Raw genomic sequence first — 15,580 nt, forward strand, 5'->3', positions numbered from 1 at the left:
TATTTATTTTAATTAATTAATTTAATTAATCAAATTATTTTGATTAATCGCTTTATTTTAATTAATAATCAATTTATTTTAATTAATTAATAATTGGTTGATTAATTAATTTGAAAAAAGAATGACTTTCAGAATACCCAACCCCTGCACCTGAGCTGCTTCAGAGGGTACAGCTGAACGTCAGCCCTGCCTGTGTGTTGTCACCTCAAAGGCACAGTTTCTCTCCTTTTAACATTTCTGAAATCAGACTGATTGTCTTTCAATCCATAGCATCTTACAATCCCCATAGGCCACCCTTTAAAATGTCGCTGTGGCTCAAACCTGTAATCCCAGCACTTTTGGGAGGCTGAGGTAGCTGAATCGCTTGAACTCAGGAGTTCAAGACCAGCCTGGGCAACATAATAAGACCCCCATATCTACAGAAAATGTAAAACTTAGCCGGGTGTGGTAACATGCGCCTGCATTCTCAGCTACTCAGTGGGAGGATCGTTGGAACCCGGGAGGCGGAGGTTGCAGTGAGCTGAAATCACACCACAGCACTCCAGTCTGGGCGACAGAGTGAGATCCTGTCCCCAGAAAAATTAAAATTAAAATTAAAAGTCATTTATTATCTCTGAAATCAGGCAACAGCTCATCATCGATGGCATCTTAGATTGATGAAATACAGAAAGAAGGGCTCAATTTATGTTTATTGCATGAAAAAGAAAAAGCCTGGTACCAAAGTGCTCAATGCGAGATACGTGCTGAGCTGATAAAAGAATAGAAATAAGGACACTCGGGTATACCAAAGACCTGGTTTCAGCAGAAATGACTTCTTTGGGAGCCGTGCCTCTAGGCTTGGCTGCAGCAGCACTGAGGCACTGAGCACGCCGCTGGGCTCCAGCCTCCCAGGCACACCTGGGCAAGGCAACGTGTTAGTGGAGAAGGGAAATGGCGTGATGGGGAAGAATGCTCCCAGCTGTCTGTTCTAATAAGGCCAATGCCAGAGATTTGATCTGGCTCCTGCTCGCAGGCCCCTCACCTACTCCAGTGCCCTGCTGCAAATAATGCTCTGGTCAGGTGCGGTGGCTCAGGCCTGTAATCCCAGCACTTTGGGAGACCGAAACAGGCAGAGGACCTAAGGTCAGGAGTTCGAGACCACCCTGACCAACATGGGGAAACCCTGTCTCTACTAAAAATACAAAAATTAGCCAGACGTAGTGGCAGGCACCTGCAATCCCAGCTACTCGGGAGGCTGAGGCGGGAGAATCACTTGGACCCGGGAGGCAGAGGTTGCAGTGAGCCGAGATTACGCCATGGCACTCCAGCCTGGGCAACAAGAATGAAACTCCGTCTCAAAAAAAAAAAAAAAAGCTCATCATCACGCGAGGGAGGGAGCGAGGCGTGCAAATGCACCCTCACCCTCAAGGTGTCCCTTTCTCAGCAGTGGGCATTGGCCAAGAGGAGCGTAGTGTGGAAAATGCGTTACTCACCACCTGGATGCCAGACTCCTGTGGGGTTCACATCCTGGCTTCCCTGCTGGCCAGACTCCAGGTGATTCATTTCAACCCATTGAACCTCACTTGTCTCATTTGTAAAATCCAACCTTCATTCCGCTCCAGAATGACAGCTGAAATGGAGGAAGGCTAGACTTTCTGCTGCCCACGGAAGTTTCTCTTAGTGAATTCTGTTTTAAAAGCCATATGTATTGAAAAGAATTTTTTTTAAGTAAAAAGAACACAAAATACACCTAGAACCCCACATGCTTGGGGACACCCTGTGCGAATGCATCCTTCCTTTCCTTTCAGGGGGATGCTTATGTGAGTAACCCGTCATGAGCAAGCAAGAACCAAGGGTGTCGTGAGACAGTCCACCTCAAATTTATTCAGAGGGGAGAGTCCTTCCTCTGCAGCGTGAGAAAAAAAAATCAGGTGCTTCCTGACTTTTCTGATTACTTTTTTTTTTTTTTTGAGACGGAGTTTTGCTGTTGCTCTTGTTGTCCAGACTGGAGTGCAATGGCGCGATCTCGGCTCACTGCAACCTCTGCCTCCCGGGTTCCAGCGATTCTCCTGCCTCAGCCTCCCGAGTAGCTGGGATTACAGGCGCATACTACCACACCTGGCTAATTTTTTTTTTTTTTTTTTTGTTTTTTTACTAAAAAGCGGTTTCACCGTGTTAGCCAGGCTGGTCACAAACTCCAGACCTCAGGTAATCCACCCGCCTTGGCCTCCCAAAGTACTGGGATTACAGGTGTGAGCCACCACACCTGGCCTCTGATTACTACTAGATTGTGCAAAATCCTTTGGTCATGGTGGGTTCCGAAAGAGAGCATTGATTTGGGAATTGGGATGCCCAGTTTAACACCTGATAACATGGCCATTTTCATTGAATTCGAACTTTCTTTCCTCCTCTCTGCTCCTCCCCACAGCTAGTGCAAGTCTTGGAGGGAAGCTTCTTGCTGTTTCTTAGGCTTCTAGGGCCTCAGGGACTGGAAGGAGGCAAGACAGGAGAGCAAGAAAAACTCTCACCTGACTGACAGCGCTATAAGATGGCTTCAAGGTCCATCGGCCTGGTCTCTGTTTAAAACTGGGTCTGAATCTTTCTCTTGTGGGCACTTTTATGCGCCTTTCAGAGGCCTCCCTAGGATTATTTATTTCTGTGGAATGGGAGATGTGGGTTTTTTCTCCACTTGCTCAGTCCCTCCACACCCCCTGGTTCCCGGGCAGTCTACTCCCCACCAACCCTGTCCTCTGGAGTTCCACTGACCTGCTGAGAGGTCTTCTTGGGCAGACTTCAGATGAGCTCTCAACCAACTCATGACTTACGCTGGCCATTGATGGCTGTGACTTCCTTGGCTCCACAGGCCACCCCTGATCCCGGCTTTCCTTTCCTCTGCCCTCAGGGCATTGGCTCGGCCCGGGATCTTGCCCATAAGACATGAAGCTTGGCTCCTGGCAGCAGGGAACCGTCCTATGTTTTAGTTTGCATTTAGGTATTACTGATATTCATTCATCTTCTGTGTCTTGATACATTTTTTGTGAATTGCTTACTCATCTCCTTAACCAATTTCTTTATTAGCATCTTTATCTTTTTTCTAATTGATTTGTAAGAGTTTTTTCATATATCAAATTAACCCTTTTCTGACATATAGATTATAAACACTTTTTCTAAATTTGTCTTGTCCTTTATTTGTGGGTGTTTTTCTTTCTTTCTTTCTTTTTTTCTGTAAGAAGGTTTTTGTTTTGTTTTGTTTCTCTGTTTTTCTGGTTTTGTGTTTTTTTTTTTTTTTTGTCTCCACTGGCTGGAGTGCAGTGGTGCAATCTCAGCTCACTGCAAGCTCCACCTCCCGGGTTCACGCCACTCTCCTGCCTCAGCTTCCCAAGTAGCTGGGACGACAGGCACCCGCCACCACGCCTGGCTAATTTTTTTGTATTTTTAGTAGAGACGGGGGGTCTCACCATGTTAGCCAGGATGGTCTCGATCTCTTGACCTCGTGATCCACCTGCCTCGGCCTCCCAAAGTGCTGGGATTAGAGGCGTGAGCCACCACACCCAGCCAAGAAGGTTTTTTTTAAAAGGGTACAATCCATAAATCATTTCTGTTAGGATTTTTTTTCCTTCAATGGATGCTTAGGAGCCCTCCCCAATGCAAGGGTATATATTCATCTCTACCTTCTTCTAGTTCTGTTTTGGTTCTGTTTTTATATTTCACTATTTAGTATATTTTGGTGTAATGCATCCAGCTTTTTTTCCCTCCCAAACAGGGATTCAAATACCACCCCCCCCCCCTTTTTTTTAAACAGAGTCTCACTCTGTTGCCCAGGCTGGAGTGAAGTGGCGTGATCTCAGTTCACTGCAGCCTCCATCTGCTGAGTTCAACAGATTCTCTTACCTCAGCCACCCAAGTAGCTGGGATTAAATTTTTGAATTTTTAGTAGAGACGAGGTTTCGCCATGTTGGCCAGGCTGGTCTCAATCTCCTGACCTCAAGTGATCTGCCCACCTCCGCCTCCCAAAGTGATGGGATTACAGGCATGAGCCACCACTCCCAGCCCCCATTCTTTATGTAATACATCCTTTTCCCATTGATTCAACATGTTAACTTTATCGTACACTAAATTCTCCTCAATACCTGACTCTATTTATTGTCAATATTTCTATCTAGACTTGAACGGCTGACTCTTTAATTTCTGTAGTTTTACAATATATTTTAACAACTGTTTTTCGAAATGTTCTTTGCCTTCCTTCATAGAGTATTCCAATTAAAGTGTGCAAAATATGCCATATAACGTGTAGACTTTTCTGTCATTTCCCAAGACCTGTTGGAATCCTGATTTACCGGATAAATTTAACTTGGAGACAGATTGACATCTTTATTGGATTTTGTCATCCAGACTCATCATGAGCTGTATTAAAAAAAACCTACATTGAGAGGAATCTTCCCTTCTCTGCAGCCCTAACAATTCAAGGTGACATTGTCAACCCAGTTACTTCTGGATTCGGGTTTCCCTCCGTCAGCAGACTGAGCTCTCTCAGCACCATCCTCCCAGCTCTCTCAGGGATTCCCAGTACACCTGTTTTCAGGCCTCATGGAGACCTCTTATCCCCACAACTCTCTTCTTGGGTCCTCTCTTGGCCTTTTCTGCCTTCACTCCTGCTCCCACCTGATTTAGACTTCATAGTCCAGGACCTCAATTCCTCCATCTCTCCGATACCACAACTTCCCTGCCCATCATGCCCCTTACCAAGCCCCGACCAACAGTCCTGTCCAACTGGTCCCTTCTCTCCACCTGCAGCAGGCTCTGGGCCCTGCTGGAGAAAATCACGCAGCCCTGAATTCGCTTGGAGCCACGGCACTCGGGATATCCAGCCTCCCCTGGGCACCAGGCTGCCAGGCTGCCCTTCCATATTCCAGCCAGTCTGAGTCCACCACTTCACGGTGTAAATGAGACAATAATAGGTTCTTCCCTGGAGTCGGTGCTGTTGGTGCCTCTTCCAGATCCCTGTACTTGGTCAGCTCATCCATTTCCCAGGCACTGTAAATGCTGGCTGCAAATGGCGTGCAGATTGCAAATGGCGTGCAGATTGCAAATGGCGTGCAGATACCTCCTTTCCCAAAGACTTGTCTTCTGCCAGTGGACGCTGCCCTGCCTAGGAGTTACACAGCCTATGCACGTACCCCGAGAGAGGGCAGCCCACATCAGTGAGTGACACTGTACAAAGGCTGACCCTCTTGCCTCCAGCTGTGCAATAGAGTTCAGACTCCAGAGTCTTCCTTGGATCAAGCCAAAGCTAGACTTTCCTGAGACCACATCCTCTCCTGCCCCCTCCTCCATGACTTCCCTCCCCAGTAGGCTGTCTCTGAAGAGCAGGCCCTCAGTAAATCCTGGCCACCCAAATCCTTGACTCAGAGTCTGCTTCCTGAGAACCCAACCTAAAGATACTATCTCACAAGGTTATTGTGAGTATTAAATGAACTAGAGAGATATGCAAGAGATATGTACATATATTTCAACAGTTCCTACAGCAAGGAAACTCTCCAAATCTGTGAGCTTCTATTGCTTTTAAGTACCGTTAGTATTGCTACACAAGAATTCTGTTTGTCTACCAGCTAACACTCAGTTGAGAAAGTGCTACATTGGGTGAGTTGGGAATCAGTCCAGAGGAAAATTAATTAGACAGAAAGTAGGTTTACTTTTAAATACAAAGAACCTTGGTATTATCCCCAGAGAAAATGTGGAGGAAACTGGTGACGTTTGATTTGAAAAAACATGGTGGTGTGTCTCCTTTATCTTCAGATTGAGATATCTCCAGGGCTGGGGGGCCAGGTCGGCAGGTTCATCTTTCTGTTCAGTGTAAGGAAGAATTTCCAATAATCAGAACTTTCTAACAAAGGAGGCATTGTCTAACTCCATCATGAGCTCCCTTTCACGGAAGCAACTAAGTGGAGGCTGAAATGACAAAAATTCCAGCCCGGGGAGGGAGTTGAATGAAGTGACCCTTAAAGGACCCCGTGGTGCTAAGGCTTCTGAGTTTTTTGAATTCATGGGTTCCCAAGAGAGGGGGTTCATTGTCAGCGGCTCCATCCACACAGTGTGCCCTGCCCTGTTTCCTTCTTCCCCACAGAGTGTGCTCGGGTGTTCCACACAGGTGGGGCAAGGCTGGTGCTATGTGGAAAGAACTGGGAGAGGTTGGAGAACCTATATGATGCCTTGATCAGTGTGGCTGACCCCAGCAAGGTAAGGTCTTCTAGCAGGCAGCGTGGGTAACTCCTGGGCACTCTCAGCCTCCATTGATCATTCAGGACCAGCTCTTGGACCAAATGGAGGAAACTTGGTGATTGCTTTGGGGAATGTGAGGCAATGAACCCAATGACCTTGGCATAGGGTCACGTTTGCCATTCATAAGGGGTTGACTTGTTTTGACTACCCACCATGACAAAATCATGTTCTGTAGCCACAGCCCCTTGCCCTGACCCTATATAACTCAAACTCGAGAAGGATCCAGAAGACAGAGGATGTTGCAGGTATGGGCTGTGATTACAAACACAGTCATTTTCTTTTTTTAATACCTTAACTGACATCTCCATCAAAGAAATCAGATAAATGAGATCCCTTCCCAAGAAGTCTCCCAGAAAGTGAACACTTCTTTCAATGAGGCTGCAGTTTCCAAACTGCATTGATCTTTGGATCATTGGTCTTTGGAGCTCCCTTCAGGATACTTTTTTCGAATCTTTACCTTTGAGGTTGCATTTGGTGGTTAGGAATAGCTCAAAGTAATTCAGGGATAAGTCTGATATTTGAGGAGATGAATCAAACAGGACAACACAGAATGCCCCAAAGTGTGTTTCCAGGGATGTGATTAGGCACTGGGTAAAAGCGAGGGTTTGCGGTCAGTTGTGTGAGAAACAGTGAGTTAAGCTAAGCTTGTCCAGTTTCTTCACTGCAGGACTTTTCAGAGCCTTTCATATGCCAATATGCACTGTGTATCTCCAAGAAGAACTTGGAGAACAGTCTGTGTTTCCCAAACAATTCTGACCACGGAACCCTCTCTTCAAGGGCATATCTCAGGACTAGTCTTTGTCAAACACTGGGATTGCATTTACCACTCGGTGTCATCAGTTTTCCCATCTGTCCACCCTCCTACACATCCCTGGATCAACAGAGTCAATGCAGCAAGTGTCTGGCTAAACACAATGCCCCGCACTTAGTAAGCAGATGTTTCAAAAATATTGTGTTGAGTGTATGATTTTAGTTTTTTAAAATGTGGCTATAAAGTCCTGTGATGGATTTATTTATTTATTTATTTTGCAACTTGCAAGCCAGGTTGAAAAGCAATTTCCACAAAGGAGCTCAGAACTGTTAAAAGTAATGATGTCACCCCTGGAGTCAGTGCAAACCTGCAAAGGGACTGCTGCAAAGGGCGATATTCATTTATCAGTTCTGGAACCTTGGCCAAGAGTTTAGACTTATTGCTGCATATTCACATCAAGATTTGTTGGTTTTGCCCTGGTCCCCAAGAATGAATTCTCTGGCAATATCCTCCATCCCAGAATCATTTCTGCTTCTTCGTCTTTTTTTTTTTTTTTTTTTCAGTCATTTCATGATCTTTGAATTTCAAAATGGGTGGCTTTTAGATCGAGGGCTCCCAAGGTCTTCAAGAGGGAGGAGATCCCACATAACCTGACTCTGTCATTGGTTCAGCAGACATTCACCCCAAAGCTGGTCCTGTTGGACCTCTCAGACATCAGCTGCGTCCCAGATGTGGCAAAAGAAGTCCTGGATTGCTATGGCTGTGTGGACATCCTCATCAACAATGCCAGCATGAAGGTGAAGGGGCCTGCCCATAAGATTTCTCTGGAGCTCGACAAAAAGATCATGGATGCCAATTACTTTGGCCCCATCACACTGACGAAAGGTCTCGTGAGTTTGACTTTCCCATGGGTATCTGGGCCACCAGATTCTACAGAGGGCTCTGTTAAATAGCCAGACAGTCATCCTATTCTATATGGAATTCTCCAGTCCCCTTAGAAAATTCCCTACCTATTGGGTGAAAGCTTTCAGCATTCCCATTTTCAATGTTTATGTAGGAAAAGGAACCCAGGAAGTATCTGATTGGCATATTTCAACCACCCTCTCTGTGAAACCCATCTCCTCCCCTAAGCTTTGCCCTTTTATTTCTCTCTCCTTACATCCCTGGCTTCCCTCCAATTCGATGTCTCTGAACAATTGTCTCATCCTCCAACAATTGTCTCAACAACTGTGTACATTCTGCTGTATCAACCTTGCGGTTGATCTGCTTCTAACCATGACAGTTGGTCAAAGGTAAAGATTCTGTCCTCAGAAATGAAGAAGAAGAAGGACTTATTACCAAATTACAAGAGACCCAGTATTCTGTCAATCCCTTCACAGAAACAGGGAAGGCAGGAGGCTGTCTCCCTTTAATGAATAAGATGGTAATTCCTATGTGAGCCTGTCTGAGGGGCCTAGGAGACACCCAGGTGCAGATTTCTCACCACCAAGTTCAAACGCCGGTCTGAAGCCTGGGAAATGGGGCTGGAAATGACTACAGAGTAGAATGAAAAGTTGACAGATCATGAGGTCAGAAGTTCGAGACCAGCCTGGCCAACATGGTGAAACCCTGTCTCTACTAAAAATACAAAAGTTAGCCAGGCATCGTGGTGGGCGCCTGTAATCCCAGCTACTCAGGAGGCTGAGGCAGGAGGATCGTTTGAACCCAGGAGGCTGAGGTTGCAGTGAGCCGAGATCACGCCATTGCACTCCAGCTTGGGTGACAGGCTGAGACTCCGTCTAAAAGAAAGAAAAGTTGAAGCCCCTGCTCTCCAAAAAAATAAAAGTTTATCAAAGCAGCAGGGGGAATGTAATGTGGAGAACGCCTCCATTTAGGGAGTTGGGTGTCCTGGCAAGGTCTAAGATCTAGCATGATCTTGCCACTACCATCTCTACAACCAGCTCCCATGCTGGGCACCTCTAACAATAGGATTCCGAGTACTAAGACAGATGAAGAGAAAGAAGCATTTGGGGCAGAAAGATGACTTTCCAGAGCTTCTAGAATGGTGTCCCAGAGATAACAGTTTCCTCCAGTCCGGTCCCTGTGGACACAGCAAACAGGCCAGCACAAGTGTGTCTATCAACCTTTAGCAGAGACTGTTCACTGGCATCAAAGCAATGAACAAAGACAGTGGAGTGGAAAAGGGCCAGAAGTGGTTTCTCTTCCTGGTGAGCCCTCACTAAGGACCCTGGGTCTAGTCCCTAGCTCTGGACTTCAGTTTGTCCATCTTGTTTTTGTTTTTGTTGTTTCTTTTCTTTTCTTTTTTTTTTTTTCAAGACGGAGTCTCGCTCTGTTTCCCAGGCTGGAATGCAGTGGCGTGATCTCAGCTCACTGCAACTTCCACCTCCCGGGCCCACCTCCCGTGTTCAAGTGATTCTCCTGCCTCGGCCTCCTGAGTAGCTGGGACTATAGGCACCTGCCACCACGCCCGGCTAATTTTTTGTATTCTTTTAGTAGAGACAGGGTTTCACCATGTTAGCCAGGATGGTCTCCATCTCCTGACCTCGTGATCCACCCGCCTCAACCTCTCAAAGTGCTGGGATTACAGGCATGAGCCACCGCGCCTGGCCCAACAGTTTGTCCATTTTTAACATCGAGGTGCTGGGTTTCACAGATCATTCTGAAAGTTGACTCTCTGAGTACTGTCTTTTCACTTTTTGCCATATCCCCATTCCGCCTGTACTATTATTAATGTAATACCTTTCTCTGAATTTTCTCATTTTCAAATTAAATTCACTTGAGGAGGAAATCTGTATAAAACCAACACAAATTTAAAACCTCTTTCATTCTCAATAAATAAAGGGCAACCTGAAAATTAAACAAAGTAAGTTCTCCCAAGGTAGCCTGAGAACGTCAGAATCTTCCCTCTCTTTGTTAAAAGATTAGCACGTGCAAGAGAGGCGTTAAAGACGTACTAGAACCATCATGAGACTTCCTTCTTCCTTCTGGAGGCCATAGTAGGAGAATTGAAACAGGAATGACTTTCTCACTACTGAGATCGGCGTCTGTTCTATTCTATTGGGTACCACACGCACTACCTGAGTGCAATATACCCATGTAACAAATCTGCACGTGTTCCCCGTGCATCTAAACAAAAGTCGAGAGGAAAATACAATAAATATAAACACGCCTTCAATAAAAAGAAATCAGTGTCACTAAATGCACATTGGTGGGAAAGCACCAATTTAAAATCACCCAGCAATTCACCAGCCCACGCTTTGGGAACGCTGGATAAACCATTGCAGGGTTCATTCCATCTCTGCCCTGCTGCAATCTGATTACCACAGAGGGAGCGGAGCCCCATGATGAAGGGGAGCCGGGGGAGGGGTCTGCCAGCTGCTGCCTAGCTCGGTCGCAAAGTTTTAACCATGACTCTTTGTCCTGTGTTTTCCAGCCCTGCTTCCCAACATGATCTCCCGGAGAACAGGCCAAATCGTGTTAGTGAATAACATCCAAGGGAAGTTTGGAATCCCGTTCCATACAGCTTGTAAGTTGCTAAGATAAAAATACGAATCTTCTGTTGTGTGTCTTATGGTATAAGGCAGGAGCTGTTATGTCTAAGACTAGGCAGATGGTCACAGGGGAAAGGGTCCAAGGATGACACCATCTGCTGGGTTTTCTTTCATCCCTATGGTTCCTATTTTTTGAGCGCCTACAGCATGCAAGTGGCTATGGGAGATGCTGAGATATTAAAGATAAGCTCCCTCTGTCTGCGAAGCTCCCAGTCTCCTATGTGGGCAGGACATGCACTAGGTGAACCTGACAATGCCAGGTGAAGATCACGCTCCTGACAAAGATGCACGGTCATAGCTCCAATGCCCCTTCCTCCATAAAGATGCCCTTGAAGGTCAGGGAGGATTACCATTGGGAAAGAGAAGGATGGGTACACATCACAAAATGGGAGGGCAATGGAGACCTTCTGAGGAAGGAACCAGGAAAAACAGAAAGGGGCAGAATTCAGGGTGGGGGCAGCTCCAAAAGTGAGCTGCCTTTCAAAACTTCAAGGGGTGAGGACTTCTAGGTGTATGTTCCTGGGATTTAGCTGGAAAAATTCTGGAGCCATTTCCACATCTGATGAGCTAGTTCTAAGAGGCAGGGAACATGCCATATACATTTCTTCGTGGCCCACACTACCATGTGCAAATTAGGGGCTCAGTAAATGTTTGATGGGTACAAGAGTAGAAGGGAAGAAGGGAGGGAAAAAATGAGTATGTCCCCATATGAATTTGCTCAGGCTGCCATAACAAAATACCAAGGCTGGGGCTTACACAACAGAAATTTGTTTTTTTATTCTGGAGGCTGGAAGTCCATGATCAAAGTGTCAGCAGGGTTGGTTTTCTCTGGAACCCCTCACCGGCTTACAGATAGCTGCCTTCTTGCTGTGTCCCCACACAGTCTTTCCTCTGTGCATGTGCATGTCTGTTGCCTCCTTGTATGTCCAAATTTCCTCTTCTTCTTCTTCTTTTTTTTTTTTTTTTTTGAGACAGAATCTCACTCTGTTGCCCAGGCTGGAGTGCAGTGGCAAGATCTTGGCTCACTGCAACCTCTGCCTCACAGGTTCAAGCAATTCTTCTGCCTCAGCCTCCTGAGTAGCACCGACCCCTTTCCTGCATCAACCATGCCACATGGGGCCAGGCACAGTGGCTCACACCTGTAATCTCAGCACTTTGGGAGGCTGAGGCGGGTGGATCACTTGAGGTCAGGAGTTTGAGACCAGCCTGGCCAACATGGTGAAACCCATTTCTACTAAAAATACAAAAATTAGCCAGGCATGGTGGTGTGCACCCGTAATCCCAGTTACTCGGGAGGCTGAGGCAGGAGAATTGTTTGAGCCCGCGAGGCAGAGGTTGCAGTGAGCCAAGATCGAGCCACTGTACTCCAGCCCAGGCAAAAGAGCAAGATTCCCTCTCAAAACAAAACGAAAAAAGACCACGTGGAAAGTCACCTGTCCATGTATCTGCCCCACTGATGAACTGAGTACTCCGTGAGGCCAGAGCTGCCTCTGTCCACCTCTGGGTCCCCAGCTCCTCACCCACCAGAGCAGGGGCTTCACTGTTGAATGACTGAAGGAATCAAGGAGATGGTGGATGAATGAAAAATAAGCTGGTAGACCTTTTTTATTAACACTTGCATTGGCAGGTGTAATTCACATACCACACTATGCATCCATTTAAAGCGCATGGTTCTGCAGGGCACGGTGGCTCATGCCTATGATCCCAGCACTTTGACAGGCCAAGACAGGCAGATCACCTGAGGTCAGGAGTTCGAGACCAGTCTGGCCAACATGGTGAAATCCCATCTCTACTAAAAATACAAAAATTAGCTGGGCATGGTGGTGTGTGCCTGTAAACCCAGCTACTCAGGAGACTGAGGCAGGAGAATTGCTTGAACCTGGGAGATGGAGGTTGCAGTGAGCCGAGATCGCACCACTGCACTCCAGCCTGGGCGACAGAGGGAGACTCCGTCTCAAAAAAAAAAACAAAAAACAAAAAACAAAAAAACAACAACAAAAAAAGCCTCATTGGAGAGAACTGGAAGCTTGCTGGTCAAGATGTCAGGGAAACCAGGAAAGGGTTCTGGTTGAAGGCATCCGGGCACGGTGGCAGGAACCACAGTACATCCACCTTCTGCCCCTTCCGCCTCTGGCTGACACCCCTAAAATGTGAAGTTGGGGTGCATCACACCCCAGATGTGGTTCTAACTTCCCAAAGCTCTAAGCAATGTCCACTCCCTTCTTTTTGGAATTCCTGGAATGATCCTTTTTTGCCCAACCCATGGCTTCTATGATTTGAACTGGATTTGGTGAGTGGATTACCTGGACGGGCTCTCTGAGGAAAAGGGAAACAGGAAGGGAGAGGGGATATCTGTGATTCAGGCTCACTGTAGCCACCAGCTGGCTCCAGACCCTGGACAAGTTTCTTAGCATCAGCCTTCCCAGGAAGGAAGGGGAATTCATGTGGGTGCCAGCATTCTGTATGTTTTCTCATTTGATCTTCACAGTAATTTGGCAAGGGAAATATTACTCCCATTTTAAAGATAAGAAAACTGAGCCTCAGAGAGGCAAAGTGATTTGCCCAAGGTCAGGTCACACCACCAGCAAGTGGCTAAGCTCGATTCAGTTCCAGCTCCATGTCCACCACTCCCGAGGGCTGTCTGTCCTCATTAGTAAAGTGAGGGGCAGATTCTTGAGGACCCTCTCAGCTCTGCGCTTGCAGGAAACGTGTCTGTCGGCCCTCCTGCCTCCAATACGCCCACCGGGAAGCCGGGCCGGAGTGTCCTGCACCCACCTCTGGATGGTTTCTCCTGCAGACGCTGCCTCCAAGCACGCAGCCCTGGGTTTCTTTGACTGCCTCCGAGCCGAAGTGGAGGAATATGACGTTGTCATCAGCACCGTGAGCCCGACTTTCATCCGGTCGTACCACGTGTATCCAGAGCAAGGAAACTGGGAAGCCTCCATTTGGAAATGTGAGACTTCAGAGGGAAGCTGGGGCCCCTGGGGGCCTCGGGAACAGTCCGGTGTCACTGGGGGGTGAATGACCTTCAGATGGGTACTCCTGAATCATGAGTCTGGGGGTGGGAGTGGAAGAGGCTCAGCAACCCCCAACAGCAGGGCGGGGGCTGCAAACCTTTAGGCCTGAGGCACCCAGTAGACAGAATCTTCCCTGCAGCCTACGGCCCATGTGCGCGCTGAGCTCAGCCACTCAGCTTCCTCTGCCACCTCGGCAAGCAACTGCCTGTCTCTGGACCTGTTTCCCAGATGTCATGGGATTGAAGAATTTTCCTGCTCCCCCTTTCCCCTGCACAGAGTGGAGGCCGAGAATCTAAAGCCAGGCCACCTGGGCCCGGCGCAGTGGCTCACGCCTGTTAATCCCAGCCCTTTGGGAGGCTGAGGTGGGGGAGGACCATGGGGTCAGGAAATCGACACCATCCTGGCCAACATGGTGAAACCCCGTCTCTACTGAAAATACATAACATTAGCCGGGCATGGTGGTGCGTGCCTGTAGTCCCAGCTACTTGGGAGGTTGAGGCAGGAGAATCACTTGAACCTGGGAGGCGGAGCTTGCAGTGAGCCGACATCGCACCACTGCAGTCCTGCCTGGGCTACAGCGCGACGCTCCGTCAAAAAAAAGCCTGCACTGGAAGCCGGCCTCTGCCACATATTAGAGGGTTGGACATGAGCAAGTCCCTTAATCACTTCGTGCCTCCCTAAGAGGTAGGTATTGCTATTATTATTTGTTAGTATTATTATTTTCATTTTAGAAAATGAGGGATAATAGCAATACCTACCTCTTAGGGTTGTTGGGAGGACTGAAGGTTCTGGAAGAGCAACCAGCCCTTCTATCTATCAGTGCACCTTATTATGGCCACTACTCTAGGATACTCGAAGCGTACAGGCGCTACACCTTGCCCAAGGCTTCCACCTTGAGGAACCAAGATGATCCAAGATAGGGGGCAGCCAGGGGTTCCAGGATGCTCCTGACAAGCACAGCTTCACGACCGTCACAAACAGCCCATTAATCCACCTGGCACCTTCTTAGATCCTCACCTCTTTTGCATCCCTTGCCCGACACGTAATCGCCCTGCGAAATTATCAGGGTAGGAAACCAGCTCCACCTTATAGACGACGAGGCAGAAGGAAGCCCAGAGAGTGGAGTGTCTCCCGCAGAGTACCGCAGTCCGCGGGTGGCGGAGGAGGCCTGGAACCTGTGACTCCGGGGACAGCCCACGCTTCCCGCCCCCCAGCCTTTGTGCACGTGCAGGGCTCTGACCAGCTGGCTCCCCACTGAGGCCATAACCCCACCCCCCACTGGGGCCGTTCAGTCTTTTTCAGGAAGCTGACCTACGGCGTGCACCCCGTGGAGGTGGCGGAGGAGGTGATGCGCACCGTGCGGAGGAAGAAGCAAGAGGTGTTCATGGCCAACCCCATTCCCAAGGCCGCCGTGTACGTCCGCACCTTCTTCCCGGAGTTCTTTTTCGCTGTGGTGGCCTGTGGGGTGAAGGAGAAGCTCAATGTCCCGGAGGAGGGGTAACTGCAGCAGGCCAAATGGGCCTCCCCTTGGAAATAAAGGTTTTTCTGGCAGGTGCTGGCTCTTCTGTCCTGTGCTCCGCACTGGGGGCCCTTGCAGCCCCACCCCTCATCTGTGTGAGGTCTCCCCTTGACAGTGAGGATGGCCTGGAGCCAGCCCAGAAGCTACAGAGCCTGGGGTTCTCTACATTCCCAGGGCACACTTCCAGAAGCTTCCCTGCTCTGTAGGGTGACGACTCAGCAGGAAACACGAGCTGCAATGCCTCTAACCCCGACATACACACACTCACATTGTATGCGTATGTGCTCAGGAACTCGGTCTGAAAACCACCTCCACTGTATACAAGGCTGACCTGGCCACTTCACCTCCACCCACGAGACAGGACTTGACGACCCTTTAGAACAGTGCTGCGAGGATGGAAATATTCTGTAATCTGCGTTGTCCACCATGGCAGCACTGGCCACTAGAAACGTGGCCCTCTGTGTCTGAGACACTGAATTTGTAA

At 48.1% G+C, this 15,580-nt stretch overlaps 1 protein-coding gene across 2 annotated transcripts in view; it reads left to right on the top strand.

Annotated features, from left to right (window-relative positions):
* DHRS7C (dehydrogenase/reductase (SDR family) member 7C) overlaps positions 1-15,128 on the top strand; it is an 18,197-nt gene extending 3,069 nt beyond the window's left edge. The window contains exons 2-6 of one of the 2 annotated variants that reach the window (XM_011933270.1): positions 6,104-6,216; positions 7,681-7,894; positions 10,443-10,535; positions 13,358-13,513; positions 14,870-15,128. In XM_011933270.1, coding sequence (XP_011788660.1) covers positions 6,104-6,216; positions 7,681-7,894; positions 10,443-10,535; positions 13,358-13,513; positions 14,870-15,078 — 785 coding nt within the window. In that variant the 3' untranslated portion in view covers positions 15,079-15,128. The remainder of the gene's footprint in view (positions 1-6,103; positions 6,217-7,680; positions 7,895-10,442; positions 10,536-13,357; positions 13,514-14,869) is intronic. The other variant, XM_011933271.1, reaches the window with a different exon arrangement.
* Positions 15,129-15,580: the final 452 nt, after the last annotated feature.

Source organism: Colobus angolensis, unplaced genomic scaffold, assembly GCF_000951035.1.
Source record: "Colobus angolensis palliatus isolate OR3802 unplaced genomic scaffold, Cang.pa_1.0 Scaffold125, whole genome shotgun sequence".
In the NCBI taxonomy this organism is placed as follows: domain Eukaryota; kingdom Metazoa; phylum Chordata; class Mammalia; order Primates; family Cercopithecidae; genus Colobus; species Colobus angolensis.